Source organism: Telmatherina bonti (genome assembly GCF_933228915.1).
Source record: "Telmatherina bonti genome assembly, chromosome: 17".
Lineage (NCBI taxonomy): Eukaryota > Metazoa > Chordata > Actinopteri > Atheriniformes > Telmatherinidae > Telmatherina > Telmatherina bonti.
Genome location: NC_136615.1, coordinates 14,052,239 through 14,068,984, shown reverse-complemented (window position 1 = coordinate 14,068,984; position 16,746 = coordinate 14,052,239). Strand labels below are relative to the sequence as shown.

The 16,746-nt window shown below is 39.2% G+C and overlaps 1 protein-coding gene across 1 annotated transcript in view; it reads right to left on the bottom strand.

The window, feature by feature from the left end:
- Positions 1-663: 663 nt before the first annotated feature.
- The window catches only part of LOC306768615 (carboxyl-terminal PDZ ligand of neuronal nitric oxide synthase protein-like), a gene marked incomplete at its 3' end in the record, with an annotated part of 42,228 nt that continues 26,145 nt past the window's right edge, over positions 664-16,746 (bottom strand). Inside the window, exons 3-10 of the mRNA XM_079257023.1 lie at positions 13,877-13,969; positions 13,679-13,737; positions 12,510-12,618; positions 11,623-11,764; positions 8,311-8,483; positions 4,077-4,238; positions 2,673-2,877; positions 664-995 (exon numbers count right to left, since the gene is read on the bottom strand). Coding sequence (XP_079113149.1) covers positions 664-995; positions 2,673-2,877; positions 4,077-4,238; positions 8,311-8,483; positions 11,623-11,764; positions 12,510-12,618; positions 13,679-13,737; positions 13,877-13,969 — 1,275 coding nt within the window. The remainder of the gene's footprint in view (positions 996-2,672; positions 2,878-4,076; positions 4,239-8,310; positions 8,484-11,622; positions 11,765-12,509; positions 12,619-13,678; positions 13,738-13,876; positions 13,970-16,746) is intronic.

Below are 16,746 nucleotides of genomic sequence, written 5' to 3'. Positions count from 1 at the left end.
TAAAAAAAACAACAATATTATATAAGTGGGCTTAAAATTTTGGTTAATTTAATGTAGTTATCTATAATATTCCTAAACAGGTCTAATATATCTTGAAGGAGTTTATGTTGGGTTTGGCATCTAGGCAACGAAAAAAAAAAGTTGTATATTGTGGCCACATCCTCCTGCATTCTTCATTGCAGAGCTTCCAACTTAAGGTGGATTAATGTCACCAAGAAAAACTCTGAGCTGGATAGAGTAATAGTAACCATAGCAACTGTGGCTTCTTTTCTTAGTTGATGAATATTTTCTAGTTAATTTAAGCTACTTTAGTGTGGCAACAGAGAAGTCCAATGTCGTCCTTGCAAAGTGTAGCATAGGATGTGCAAAGTGAGTGACCATTACAAGATATTACTCAAATACCAGTCAAAAAATTCAGTGTTGGTTGAGACGATTATCTAATAATAAGGCCAGAAACTTGATTTTATAAGCTATATATATCAGAAAACAGAATGACTTACACTTGCCAAGGCAGATGACTAACTGGCAATTGCAACTGGTTAAATCATGTTTAATAAATGGCCAGTACACTCAAACTCAGAAGCACTCAACTCTAAAGTCCAAACTCAGGGTGTTCTACTAGTATTAATCTGCATTATCTTACAAAACATGAGAAGAGCATTCTTACTTTTCATCTGTACTGGTAGAGTCTCTGGACACGAATGGGACAATCTCATTGCTGAAGCTGTCCTTGCTACCGGCGTTGCCATTGGCCCGGATAAAGGGGTCCAGGTTGGTGAGCGAGGCCCCTGGTTTGGTGCCATTTTCCAGGTTGAGCAGGTTGAGGTATGACTCAGCAGAGTCCACCTGGGTGGGGGACAGGGCTGACATCTGGAGTGGCCATGCAGGTGTGGAGGTGATGAGCTGTTCCAGGGTCTGATTGTAGTGATTCTTCAGATTCAAGGAGAGAGATTTCACTGACGCAGATACAGAGCTGCAAGCTGACTGCTGGTCACCTGAAATGGACAGAAAACATCAACAGGAAGCATAATGATCACCCCAAATGTTTTTTTGTTTTTTTTTATTATGATTCGATGTTTTTGTAATGATCGTCTTAAGTGCTGACTCGGGAGAAAAGAAGAGATGGCGCTGTGCCAGCCACTACACTCAGCCAAGCCATGTCTGAGATCAGCCGGATAAACATTTTCTGTCAAAGGGGCTGACATGACGAATGCAAGCATGTGCCAAATAAAAATGCACACAAGCAAACACATGGGTGAAAATACAATCAATATGTAAACAGATTTATACATACAGACAGCTCTGCAAACTGAGAACAAGCATGTGGTTTTTTCATATTCATTATTACTTTGGCAAAATCAGCCAGCCATTCTTTTAGCTGCTGTAGACACAACCGTCCAAAACATGCTCCACTGGGGAAAAAAGTATGTGTATATGCACTAAAATAAATCCTGTGAACACAAACAGAACTCTTATTGAGAAAAGAAAAGAGTCTGAACCTGAGACAATGCTAAAACAAAGAAGCTTTCAAATCCACAGATTGAACAGTGAGTGGAGCTTTGCGTGTCAGAGAGGCGTGGTGTGCAACACAATGGGCTTGGTGCATGACCCTCAATTCTAACTGTCAGGCCTTTACAAAATCCTATCTTGAGACATTGTCAGGCCGCCAGAAGATCAATCTTTTTGACATTAATTTGATTTCTTGAGAACAACAGCTGCCTCTATTGCGGTCTGTGTTTGCTGCTAATTAGCTAATGTTAGCATGCTAATATCCAACAAACTGTAATGTGAAATTACAGCTTGTCTGTCTTTTTTTGCTCCCACTGTGCTGACCCATCACAATGACGTCAGTCCAGTATAAAGCTTAACAATGCCGCTTACAATGTGAATGGTATTATGGGACTGCTTGACTTTTTTTTTTTTTTTTGTACCTCCATAATGGCAGGCAGTTTTTCCCTCTTCCTCAAAACTGTAGTGAAATAAATCCATGAGGGGTAGAATCTTTCCTTGGAAGATGTAAACCACCTTAAAAATGTGGTGAAAAACCCTCATGTCAACTTTAAATACGATTTAGGAAAAATTTTAAGCAGGTAGTCTGTGCTTTCAACTTATTTTCTAGATGCAAGTGTAACATTTAAATTTATTACAGTTATGAAAGCATCATGACCCTTTTTAATCTCAAACCAATGTTCCTTGTACCTCAAGGACAATCATATTCTCTTCTAGAATAGAATAGAATAAACTTTATTGTCATTGCAACAAGTACAACAAAATTTAGAGTGCCATTTCAATTGATGCCTCATTCATTAAATGAAACATAATATTAAAGATAAAGATAAATAAAATACACAAACAACGCAACAGTGTACCCTCTGCTACCCCAGCTCAATCATCTATGATTGGCAGTATTTAAAATGATGACTGCCGTCGGGTAAAAACAACTCAAATTAAGTGAAATGCACAAAGAGTACTCAGTGGCCTCTGTCCCATAAAACACAACGGACAACGGTGGCTGACAGGAAGCCAGCATAGGATTGTGGTTCATGTTGTGACTGCCTGCTTCATCCACGGGCAAACAGACAGGTGAGCAATGAGGACAGCCACACCTGATGAAGCTGACCTGACACTTGTTTGTATAAAAGGGAATCACGCTGTTCCCACCAGTCACTTACTGTGTCTGTTAGCTTTAGTTTCCTGTTGTGGCTGCCCTGATTGCGTTGCTTTTGGGGAGCGGGCCTCCAGCTCTTTCAGCTGCTGCACAAGCAGGGCCAGGTGCTGCAGCAGGTCCCTGTTCTGCAGCAGCAGCTGGTGGATGCGAGCCTGAGCCTCCATACGAGCAGCAGTCTCAGCTGCCATCTGATCTTTCAACAGCTGCACCTGTAGGAGTAAAGGAGTTCGTTTGTGTTCAGACACCAGTAGAAATGCTGTCATTTTTCTGAAACCTCATTTTCTTTCACCGCCTACCTCAAACACAGCATGACAAAAGTGGATTTATAATCCTAACCCATAACACTAACTGTAAAAACAAGTGGAAAGATGAAAGATGTAGGCCTGAGTGGTTAATTTAGCTCGGGATGGGTGTTAAACTGAATCACACATCACATAACACAGTGAATATCATCTTGTGACATTTTTAACAGGAGTGATGCAACATTGTTTGCTGCAATCATCTGAGCTTTCATTAGTTTAGTGATTTGTTAGTATACTGCACTGCTCTTCCACTATTGTGTTGGTGCTGCCCCCTAGTGGACTACATCACAAATTGTGTCCTTTCAGAAAAGTGAAAAGCGTGACAAGCTTTTGATTTAGATCATGGTGGTCAAATGAAGTGAGGCCTCAAGTCAAGACTTCCAGAAGTAACTATGTCTTTTCTACTACTGATTTCTTTGCCACTGTGACAATTCTGATTTCAAACCAAGCAAATGTCAAGCAAAGATAACAAAAATACTATGTTAAATTTTGATTTTGTTGTGGATTAATATGCCAAGTCACACTTGGCAAACCTTTTACAGAATGCATCTGTGGGCTGTGACGTGCTAAAGTTGTAGTCTTATTGTGCAACAAATGGTTGGGAACACCAGTGTGCACACACTGCACCCTGCAGACTATCATGTATCTAACAACCATTTGAGCTGCTAGTTTAACAGCAAAGAAATCTGACACCAAAGCACCTTTCCCCAAGAAGAAACTGAGGCTCCTATAGCAGATAGATGGGATGGTGGTTAATTTTTTTTTTTTTTTTTTATGTCTGCAAAGGTCTTTTACTGTTCATTGATTTTGAGACATTTAAGATTTAAGATCTTTTCAGAGATTTTGCTCAGTAATGGAAAGATCTAAACAGTTTTGCAACCAGTAACTGGAAAATATAAGAAATATACTTAATACAAATATAAATATACTTATAACACTTAATGCTTTTACCATGACTTTTTTTTAAAATCAGAAATTATTTAAAAATCTCATTCATTGACATTTACAGATGCCTACAGTTCTATCATAATGGGGTTTTCTGAGCTGTGTTTGTTTTGTGTGTGTGTGTCTGTGTAAGTGTGAACTTTTCTGAGAGAGTTTTGTACCTGTGCAACAGCCACCTGTGTGTGCTGCTGTTGCTGCTGTAGCTGCTGCTGAAGAAGCTGAAGGTAGTGCTGGGATGCTAGTGGAGTGAGAGATGGAGAACAGGGACTGCCTGGAGTGATGCCCTGTGATGTCACAGTGAAGACGGACCTCCGATCAAAGTCCTGACACATAAAAAAGAGGCATTATTGATCCAATTTTAATGGTTCAGACTGAAGTTGTGACAATGTGACATGACACAATTGTTTAGTGTTAGACATCAGAGGCCACTACAATTCAGTTTTTCATCCTGGCTTTCATAATGGGACCCATTTTTTATACCGCAAACATCAAATGAGGAGGGTTAATGAACCAGCAGATTATAGAAGCTTCTCCCTTGTCTGACTCAAAGAGGCTTGCACTGCGATCCAATGATCTGAAGCACCCTGGAGCCCTGTGAGAAATACCCAACACAAGCTGAATTATTATCAGCTCATTAAAATGTCACATTGTCACTTCAACTGTTTCCGCACTTTCTCTATTCCCCTCCTCCGCAGGTTTTTAGATGATTATCCAGATGATCTTCAACAGCACTAATACCCCCCCCCCCAATTCTCTGCCTCTCTTTTGCAGTGTATAAATGGACGAAGGATTGGAGTGCAAGTGGGATGTCACCATGTATTTTTGTGTGTGTATGAAAATACATGTTAATTTAAACCTGCAAAATCTCTTTCATCCTTTCTGGTTCCATACAAAGTATGGAGGTTTTGCAGAGACAGAGAATCAGAAAATAGTGTAATGACTATAGTTCACCACTAGAAGGCAGAATAGTACAATGAAAACTAAAATGTTCATCTTGTATATTTCAAGGCAGCTTTGTCAGACGCTTACATAAAATATCAAGAAATTATAAAGGCATTGTTAGGTATTAATTCGCCATTTTATATTAACAATTTACAATAGAAAAAAGAATAACCAACAGAAAAATATCATTTTGGTGTGCCAACCCAGTGGTTTTTTAAGTCTTGTCTGAGTCTTTGTCCTTCTGGAATTTGATAACTTATTGTAATACATTTGTATCAGTCAAGAGCCAACAAAAATACCTTTGTAGAATTATTTACACAGAAATGGTTATTCTTGGGTTATTAACTAATAAATAAACAATTCTCACACTCCTTTCTTTTACAAATTAGTTTTAAAAGCTATAAATAAACTGCTAAGAGCACTTACACAGGCAGAAATCCTGCATCTGCTTCAAGATTTTAAAACTTCCAAGGTTGTTTTGAGTAGGAATGTTAAGTGAATGCAACAATTCAAATGGAAAGAAACAAAACAAAAAAAAATACTCCAAAAGAAAATGCCAGTATTCTCAAATTATTTTGCAATATTTTCATTAGACCACATTACCTGCAGAGCAATTTCACACAGTGGTGTAACCATGGAGACAATGTTTTAGGTTTTCAACAGTTAACAATGTGTATTGCTCCTTTTATACCAGGATTGTATAATTAAACAAAAATTATACAAAATCAAACATTTAACAACACAGAGAGTAAGGCCACCACGACCACAATAGCACCCGAGGACAGGCAAACCAGGTAAAAAGTATCCCAGTTTAGCCTGTCAGACAGCTGCTTTCTGAAGACTTCTCTGCGGCTTGTGTTGATTACCTTTTGATCAGATGTTTTTCTGTTTATGTTCCTTTAAATATCAGTACGTCGGCTGGTGTCCCTTCAGTTCATGTTCCTAATCATTAAGTCTCATGGGGCTGGCACCTAAACCAGCCGCCCAGCAAAAAAAAAACTGCCTACTTGAATGCATATTTCCAAATATAAAAGTAAATAGTGGGTGTAAACCAATGAAACGCCAGTTGAAACGTTTCTGTTTTTTCTATATATTATCACGTTAATGATCAAGTAAGGAATATTATACAGTCTGTGGTACAAACATTGTATTTAAGATGTCAGAGCATGTGCATGTAGTTTAGTCTGTCTGCCTGACAGCAAAAATTGGTTTTGGCAGATATGATTTCCTTCACATCCCAGTACAATCATCACATTCATCTTCATATTTGTCCTTAAAACCAATATTTTCATTCCTCGATCAGTTTCTTAGTTTCCCTGTCTTAGTCCCTCTCTGTTTATTTCCATAGAACAGATGTTCGTGAGCCTCTTTGCAGGATTATGGTGGCATTTTCAGATATCAAAGGGAACAGACTGGGTTTTGGGGATTAGGTGCCCCCCTTACAGAGCCAGCAGGAGTGTTCAGGTTCCCCTCTTCAATCCCCTCTGTCTCTGTTTTAGCAGCATGATAACAATTCCTTCTACCACAGTGGCTCTCGTGACAAATCCAAAGGAACACATTATGATGCATCAAAGCCTTTTCATCTCAAAAATAACTTTGGTTTTCTGGCAATAAAAGTATTATGCCTAATCTAAACCAGTTTAAATAAAAACCTAACCTTGTCAATTCATGCAAGAGTGACCAGGTCATTTTATAGCCTCAGACTGCTGCAAAATATGAGCTGTTGTTTGTCAAGAAGAGCTGCAGTCAATTATCTGGTCAGGTATGGCAGGAGAAGCTGTAGTTGCTTGGCTCAATGAGGCATTTGACAGCTCTATACACTGATAATAGCCTGACACACCACCAAAGCAGTGAATCAAGAGAGCAGAATCTGTGTTTCATAGCTACAAAGGCAATGGCAATTTGGAGGAAACAAAAAGTGAAATCATCAATACTGTGGAGGCTGCTGCTGCTTCCACAAAGCATCTGCCAGTGTCCATAAAAGAGGAGCATGTATAACAGCTACAATGGAAATAAAAGCGTTGATTTTATGATGCGACTTTGTGGTTGCACAAAAACAATTCTACAGCTGAGTTTTACTGATAAGTGAGAACAAGAAACAGTAAAAGGTTTGTGGAGTTTATCTGAGGTGCTTTATGTTGCGTCTGAAAGTTCCTAAAAGGTAAAGAAGCAGATCAAATGACATTTACACCCGACGGGCAACTGTGAGGACTTGAGAAAGAGTGATTTTGGGAGCTCTTGAACACATCATTATGAAAATCTTCCAAGTGTTTTACTGTTTAAGCATTTCACTGCACAGTTCCTCACAGTCAGACTTTGTCTTTAGTCATCGCCAATAATGTCAATATTAAATCAATATTGTGTGTAAATTAGTGTTTATAAGCACAAGGATCTGACAAGCAGGATTATTGACAATATGAGACAAACATGCAGAATTTTTTTTTCTTAGTAGGCGCAACTAGTCCATGAGAAACTGAGTGCAAGCAATAACTGAGCTTTCAGGAAATAAGTCATAACTTAAAATTGAATTCATTTTTGTGTATGAATCAGTACAAGCGTACATACACAGGTTGTGCAACAGTCATCATCTTTACAGTACGGGTTGTAACATTTCCAAAGTGATCAGCAGTTTTAAAGTATCTGTAATTTGATTTAAGCTCCTGCTTTCTAAGTAGGTACTAAAAATGGTTTGTAATATCCAATCAATTTCACATGCAAGTGATTTAGCAAATGCTGGGACTTCCTCAGCATCTTCAGCAACTTTCTTTGGCAGACCAATGCTCTGCCTTTAAGATAGTGTCAGAAAAGGTGCACTCCTTGCTGTGTGGAATCAGTGCATTCAGTTACAAGAACAGAGAAGCAAGATGTTTAGCCAGCCAACAATGACCCACACAAATATGTCAATGATCTGTTAATGTAAAAAAAAATTATTCTTCAAACTTGACCTTTTAATCAGACCCCCTCTCCCCCAAAATACAGAGTTTGAAAGTTTGTTTTTTATGTCTTGACAGTCTCATTTGCAGAGCTTCTGAGCACTGCAAGGACACTTTAGATGTATTAATCAGCTTATGTAGGGCTTTAAAACAGGATAACTTACTGTTTAAAAAAAAACAAAACTGTTTGCTGCTTGGAAAATTGTTTTGTCATTTGTTTTGGTTAATGATACAATAGTTCAACCAACAAAAGAAAGAAAAAGGCCATACATCAGAGCTGCTGGTCCCTGCCTGGACTGCACATGACTGAATAGTGACAGTCTGGTCATTTAGTTTCATCTGGACTAAAACAAAATGTGCAAGTTACTCATGATAACCTCTCTCTCTTTGCAAGCAAGACTAACGTGGTACCTTGTGATCAATGCAATCCAGTTAGCTTGACTTACTAGCTTTCACTTCCCCTTTGACCAAATTAGCAGCACTGTGGGTCCTAAAACTCTGAAAGCTTTGTGTTTCTCACCATGATAGTTTGTCCAGGTTTAACAATGTTCAGCTCAGCCAGGCTTTGCAGAATCTCACTGACAGCCTTCTCGCACAGCGTGGCACCAGCTGAAGGGTCTTCTACTTCTCCTCCTCCTCCTCCATCTTTGCTGTCCTCGTCTTCTTCTTGTTCAGCTCCTGATAATTTACGACCTGTGGAAGAACACAGAAATAGTACAAGACTTCCAGAGCTGACTGCTTTTTTCCCCTTTTTCATTTCTCTGCAGTATACTGGTGTCATGTGCATTTTATTTTATTTCATCTCATGATTCATCTGAAAGCTCAAATGTATCCAACGCAGCAGTAAATTTATCAACAAGCACCTATTAAACATGAATACTATTAATTTAAAAGACTAAATCCAACTTTAATTCTATTTTGAGCACTCAGTATTTTCCCTCACATGTTAAAAAGTCACTTAATTTCAGATAACTACTAATTCCCTGTGCAAACTCCTCTCCATGTTGTTGTTACATGTGTTAACATTCCACCATCATCAGACATGTGCACAGTTAATTCATTACTGGTCAAAATGAACATGCTAATCAACTTAGATGGTTTCATTAAGGTTCTAAATTAGCATGTAATTAAAATAATGAATACAACATCAAACTTCAGCCAAGGGAACACACACTTCAAGCAACCAAACTGGGCAATAAAGACTGATAGACAGCCTTCTTTCCAGTAGTGCCATTATTAAAGACTGATATTCAAATTAAAAAGTGTTTTTACGTCAAGATCTTGGCGTTACTTCTGTGTAGGACACTAGAGTTAAGTACTATAATTCTGTGGTAGAGATTTTTATCTGCTGCTACCATCTATTGAGACAGCAGCATCACAGTCAGCGATTCAGAGAAACTGAACAAATTGATTAAAAAAAAAAACAAAAAAAACAAAAAACAGTTTGGCTCTGTGATGGGTACTACTGCTCACGAGCCCTTGCAGCTGATCATGCAAAGAAGTTGCCAAAGTTTCTAAATAAGACTGAACAGCACCTCATATCCTCTACGCAACATGGAGTTTAAACGTTAAAAGTTTAGTCAGAGCCTTTGTGAGTTTTGCTGCATGAAAGGGGATCATTTCCAGTCATGTTAACAGTCTTATGTTATGACAAGTTAGAATGACTAATATGCAACAAGAATACTTTGATTTAGGTGTTAACAAAGCATAATTAACCCAATATTCTGAATAAAATTTAAAAAGGAGTGGATCTTTATCAAACACGACCTCTGAGAACAATGCATCTTGTATTTTAGGATATTTTTGGTGTGACATATTTCTTTTTCACATTTCTTCCAATTGATTTACTTCTCCATTCACCATATAAATAATATACTGGCACAATTGACTGAATGGAAAATACTGTGCCCCTCCCTGAGTCGCCATCTTATCGTGGTGGAGGAGTTTGTGTGTCCTGAAGAACCTAGCAGCTATGTTGTCGGGGGCTTAAAGACCCCGGTAAGGTCACCCATTGCAAACAGGTGTCCAGGGGACCAGAGTAAGCGCGGCTCAGCGACCCCCATGATGATGACAACCATTGGCAGAATTGTTCCCTTGCCTAGATGTGGGTCACCGGGGCCCCCCTCTGGAGCCAGATCAGGTGGTGGGGTACACGGCCGAGCGTCTGGTGGTTGGGCCTTTGCCGTGGACCAGCTCTACACCCTCTTTGGGGTCCTGGTGGGGGCATGGGAGTTTACCCAGTCTACATGTGCTTTGTGGACTTGGAAAAGGCTTTAGACCATGTCTCACGGGGGCTCCTGTGGTGGGAACACCGGGAGTATGGTGTACTGGACCCCCTTGTACGAGCTGTCCGGTCCCTGTACGACAGGTGTCAGAGCTTGGGCCGCATTGCTGGTAGTCAGTCGGATTTGTTTCCAATGAGGGTTGGACTCCGCCAAGGCTGCCCTTTATCACCAATTTTGTTCAGAACTTTTATGGGCAGAATTTCTAGGCGCAGCCGAGGTGTTGAGGGGATCCAGCTTGGTGGCCTCAGGATTGGGTCCCTGCTTTTTGCAGATGATGTGGTCCTGTTGGCTTTATCTGGTCGTGATCTCCAGCTCTCGCTTGAGCGATTCGTGGCCGAGTGTGAAGCGGCTGGGATGAGAATCAGCACCTCCAAATCTGAGACCATGGTCCTCAGCCGGAATAGGGTGGATTGCCCTCTCCGGGCCAGGAGTGAGGTCCTGCCTCAAGTGGAGGAGTTTAAATATCTCGGGGTCTTGTTCACGAGTGAAGGAAGGATGAAGCGTGAGATCGACAGACAGATCGGTGCGGCGTCTGCAGTAATGCGGGCTCTGCGCCGGTCTGTCGTGGTGAAGAAGGAGCTGAGCCAGAAGGCGAAGCTCTCGATTTACCAGTCGATCTACGTTCCTACCCTCACCTATGGTCATGAGCTGTGGGTCGTGACCGAAAGAACGAGATCTCGTATACAGGCGGCTGAAATGAGTTTCCTCCGCAGGGTGGCCGGGCTCACCCTTAGAGATAGGGTGAGAAGCTCGGTCATCCGGGAGGGGCTCAAAGTAGAGCCGCCGCTCCTCCACATCGAGAGGAACTAGTTGAGGTAGCTCGAGAATCTGGCCAGGATGCCTCCTGGACGCCTCCCTGGTGAGGTATTCCGGGCATGTCCATACGGGAAGAGACCCCAGGGAAGACCCAGGACACGCTGGAGGGATTATATTTCTCGGCTGGCCTGGGAACGCCTTGGGATCCCTCCCCGCAGAGTTGGCAGATGTTGCTGGGAGAGGAAGTCTGGGATTCCCTGCTTAGGCTGCTGCCCCCGCGACCTGGATAAGCGGCGGAGAATGGATGGATGGATGGATGGATGGACGGATAATACTGTGATAATCTAACTGATATACACCTAAAGACGTGCAAAGCAAATGCTCTGTGAGCTTTTATCCTGCAGCTTCCATCATACCATCCAAACTGATTGGCAAGCTTACTCTGTATCCACATAAAATAAGTGTCTGTAGCTTATAAACATGCATTTCTACAATCTAGAATCAAAGTGTACTGTACTGTGTAGTCTGAGTGTAGTTAGCACAGAGACCAGAAAGGCTGTTAAAGACCACATGTCCATCAGCTGTATGTGACAAAACCATGTTGCCATAGTGACTGTAGCTGCAGTAACAAATTCTAAAAATGAATTCAATATCTTTTTTTAATATAAGCTCATTTTTATGCTTTTATGGTATAATACAGTGACCACTACATGTATTTATCTGTATGCGTTTGGATGTGTCTTGTATAGGTCAAAGTAGAGATGACAGATGAAGTTAAATCCTGTTCTTACCATTGCTGCTGGGCTCATCTGTTGACCTGTCACTCTCTCCGTTAGCCTGTCCGTCAGCATCCTGCTCAGCATGCTGCAGACTGAGCTTATGACACACCTCAAATGCCTGACCTACAGTTCGCACGATACGCATGGCCTGCGTCTAAAAAAAGGATAGACAGGAATTTCAATAGTAGGTCACAGGTTAATGTATTGAGCCGAGACATTCAAAAGCAAGTGAAATATTAGCACGTTTTCCTTCAACCAAATAATACAGCAAGTAATTTTGCTAATGGACTCAGAAGAGTAAGTCTGAAATGTTCTGCTGATATATGTGGGTGGGTTAAAGATGCACACTTAGTGAACTCCCCAGCTTCAAAGAATTATATCAAATTTGTGCAGTGATTCTCACTACACCTGACTGATACAAAAATGCCGGACATCAGAGCCATCTGTTGCCAAGGCTGCATTTACTTGCAGTACCACAAAGAAAGAGCTAAGACTGTGCAGAGGTGCAGAGATACTTTTCTAAATATGCAGCCGTGCACCTTGCAGGTTGTGAATCTGCAGGATGTTAACTGAGCTACAGGAATTTTAATTTAAGATCAAATTTGAACCTGAACTAAATAACTTAGCTGACTTAGTCAAAAAAGGAATGTTCGAAAATGGGAATTAATAAACACAATTTAAAAAAAAAATATTATTAACTTGTACAAAGACTGATTTATTTACAGTTTGCTTTCCAGAGCTAAGCTAATCCTCTGCAGCCTCTGCCTTAATTTTTAGTAAACAAACTGACAATGTGGCACTGATTTTATCATCCCACTGTAAGAAGGAAACAAGCATGTGTATTCTCTGTAATCAGCTGCACATTTCAGTGGCCAGGCAGATCATGGACTGAATCAAACCTTCTTCTTTGATTTGAAGACGTTACATCTGAAGGAATTACTGGACCCATCTCTTGCAATATAGCTGAAGATCTTCAAGTCCTGGGAGTCATGAGATACATAGAAAATCCTGGAAAACATGGCAGCATATTTAAATAATGAGTAAAAATTGCATATATTTTTAAATATTGATTTTTTTCCACCGAACATTCAGATCATCATTAATTATGTCTTAAATCAAGGAGAAAAAGATGACCTAATTCAAAAGTAGTGTAAAGGGGAATATTCACATTCCTTTTAAAAAATATACTTTTAGTACAGGTAATTCTAATCATCCTTTCTGCTTGTGTCTTTGCCAGAAACCATATGCTACCACTCTGTGACAAAGTGACAAAAAGAAGGATCAGAGCTGCATGAGTTACATGCCCATCTGCAGCTTCAGAGCTGTAAACTGTCTCCACTGGGAACCAGGCTAAGAAATCATGACCATTCTCAACTTAGACACACACTAACATATGCAAACACAAGCAAGGATAATTACATTTTAAACACAAACAGTCTCTTGATGAAATCTGTTTTTATCCAAATGACATATATCTATAATTTATAAAACACACATCTCTGAGTGCACATATGGCTGGTTGGTGCTGAGTCTGACAGACACTACTGTAGTCAAAGTTGGAAGTTAAATTGCTGTTAGTTGAATAGCAGTGAGGGACATGTTTAGATGTCCACTGAAAAATGCTTGCCAGACTTATGCTAACAGAAGGAATTAGGATGCACAGGACTGGGTGAAAGTAGAGCAAATCTGGAAAAATGACCTTCTTTTAAGCCTATATACATATGCTCCAATAACTACATGTCAAGTTATAGATTATTTATTAGGAACATTAAAACATTTGGCATACATAGTGTTGCTCATTCAAGCACAGACATCTGAAATGGCTAGATACATCAGAGAAACTGTAAAGTGCCACTCAGATTCATTGACAAAGTTAAATACGAAGATACAATTTTCATCAAAGATGGTTTAGTTTGGTTTATTTTGTGGCACATTCATTTACTTTGGTAACATTTAACGGAGACTGACCTAACAGAATATTTTACCATTTCATTCCCAGCTGTTGAGGTAGCAAGGATATTTTACTGTGGTTTGTTTAAATTAGTCAGAGCTTGAGTTTATTGCTGACCTGTATATTGGATCTTGCATGATCAACATTTTGCTTTCATCCCAGGTCCATTCTTTTCTCTGCGAGACAAAAATGATCATTAAGCAAAGATACAGAGGATACCTCTTAATGTAACTGAAATATTAAGCATAATTATGATCAGAATCAAGTAAATAAATGTCATTTCACATTTTATTTCAGACATACAAGATGACATACCTTCTGTTTCTTCCTTAGCGTCACCTTGACTCCGTCCACAGATACAACAATGCTGACCTTCTTCTTTTTGATGTTCTTGGCCTTAAATTCATACTAAGAAAACAAATCAAAACAAGTAAATGTACAATAACCTCGTCAAATTCAAGGCAAAACAGTATACATATGCAACAATGTATGAGTAAATTAAATTTCAGCTATCTTCTGCAGATTGATTGGTTTCATTGATTTTGTTACAGGGATAACATACATAGCAGGAAAAAAAACAAAAAAAAACAAACAAAATCTCACACAAACAATGAACACTTATTCAAAATAAAATTGACTGAATTGTTTTTAATCTGTTGATGCTGAACTGACCTCATAAAACATGATTTTTAAAGAAAAAAAGAGTTAACAGCATAGTTGGTTCTCATAATGATACTATGTTGTTTAAAACTAAATAAAAACACTCATTTTTAGGTGCATGACCCCTTTCAGCAAGTCAGTTTTGCAAATTCATTTTCTGTTGATTATGAAATGCAGCTTCCCACTTTGACATTGCACACACTTCGTTTCCCACTCTGCCTCATCTTTTCACTGCAGTAAGTGATATTCTGCTTTGCCAGGATGACTGAATTAAAGGTACAATGTGTCAGTATTAAAGTCCAATCCAAACCTTTGACTGGTAGTATACACACAAGAACCCATTAAACTTAACATAAATATTACAGAAAAAGGTCCACGATATGCATTTGTCTCCACTGTGCATTGTTTTTATTATTATTAAAAAACAAATGCTGTGTTTTCACTAAGTGACTAATATGTTTCCCCTTCGTCAGCTGGCCTAGCGCTCTGCTGAGGAACTTGGCAAGCCTGGCCTGTCAACTCAAATCAGCGTCCCTTTAAAACCTGGAGCTTCGTACAACTCTTGCTAGCTACTAGCTACATGAACCTAAAGTGGTGCTAACAGGACACAGCCATCTGTCATGTCACAAAATGGCAAGGTCAAAGATGTAGCAATGTGGGAGCAAGATGACTGAAGTAGAAAATAGGTTTAAATGTATATTTAATAGAAATATACAGTATTTAATGAGAAAAGTGGCTTCACTGTCACGTTTGTGTGTCAAATGTGATGCCTTTGTTAGCAGACAGTTAGCGTAGCTTAGAAATAAAACCTGGAAAGGTGATACAACTCAACTGCCTTTGTATCACCGAAATACCACTTGAACAGCTCCAGCAAAGCCCACTACTCCACCTTTTTATAGATATCAAAGTATTTTCAAATGTTAGTTATGGATGTTGCATAGATGTTGGTAGAAAGCCTTGCAGTGGTGTGTTTGTCTTACAAAAGTTGGATCTTAATTTTTAAAGACAATAAACATCTGTTACTGCTCTAAATATTTTTAAAATGATATTTTAGATGATGATTAAAGTAAAAATAAGTTTAGTTTGGTAAGCAGAGTCTGTATGTTTATGCTTAAACCAGATCAGCTAATAGTACAGCAACCTGATGTTTAAGGGTCCTTGGACGTTAGTTCTGCAGTTACTCCTTTTAGCTCTCCTTTTACATCTCTACTATGTATTCTGAAGGAAAACATCTGGCATTTAACTGCAAGATGCTCCACTTTGCTGACTGGCAGGTTCAAAAGTGCATTCTTGTTCATGTTTTAAGCAGGTAGCAGCATTTAACATTTTCTGTGATAAAAGCTCTTCACTATGGCAGCAACCGGTTTACTTTTAAAGTAAGTGGCATTGCCTGCTGCCTGCACAGGAGTTACGCAGAAAATGTGTTGATTCATTTACCATTGACTGTCAAATATGATCATATATACAGTCATCATCCAAATGAATAAATAAGGAAAGCACGAGAGGATGGAATGAAACATGAGAGCACAATAAGTGTCAACAGAGGCAAGAAATGGTAGGAATAAAAAATAGAAGAGAATAAGAGAGGAGAGCTGAAATGAAGAGATGGAAAGAGAGGAGGTGAGGCTTGAGCTGTTTTGTGTAAACCTTCTGCAAACTAAACTTTTTATTCAGTAAAAAATCTCACACAGCAACAAATGACTTAAAACAGAAAAGATCTGCCATATATGACTTTAAAAGGAGATTTATGTTTGATATGACATTTCAGTATGTCTTCAGTGTCTGGATGTTTGCACAGTACGAACACAAATAACTGTTGCGTAATGAAACGTTTGTCATAATGTCTTACTTTCGTTTATGATCATTTTCTTCTTGTGTCTGTTTGGAAATGCCCAGCTCTCCCTGCCCTGAATCCATAGTGATTAAAGTTTTAGTTTAATTATACAGAATCAAGTCCTGCGAGAACTGATTAAACAGAGAATAGTTTTAGAGTGGGACCATAGGAAACGCATCACAGAGATTCAAGCCAGGGTTAAAAGAGAAGAAAGGGAAACATTAACATGCTGCAAAGGGAAGTTGTGTGGCTGTAAGATGAAAGGAAAGTCAAATGTGTGAAATGACAAGGAAAAAAAGAAAAGATGCTGAAAACACTCTGGAAGTGGGAAATTTTCTGTGGAGCCGCTGGTGAACTGTGGTAGATCAAGAAATGGCAACTGTGAGGAAGAGTCTATTTTTTATTTTTGGAAAACAAAAAAATTATGGTAATATCAATCTCAAGTTTCAAGTTTAGAGTTCATGATGATTGCTGGTGACAATGATGGAGTTTCTTATAGTTTTGGTCATGGATTGTGACTGATGCTTCGTCACAACTGGACAACTTTCATCTCTTCAATTTTCAACTCACATCAATCATATATTCTACTTTTTAAGAAACAATCAAAGAAAATAAACACATATTATGCAAAATTCTGTATTTTTGGTTGTTAACAGAAGCATCAAGAACAACTGTGTAGTAGAAGTTATAC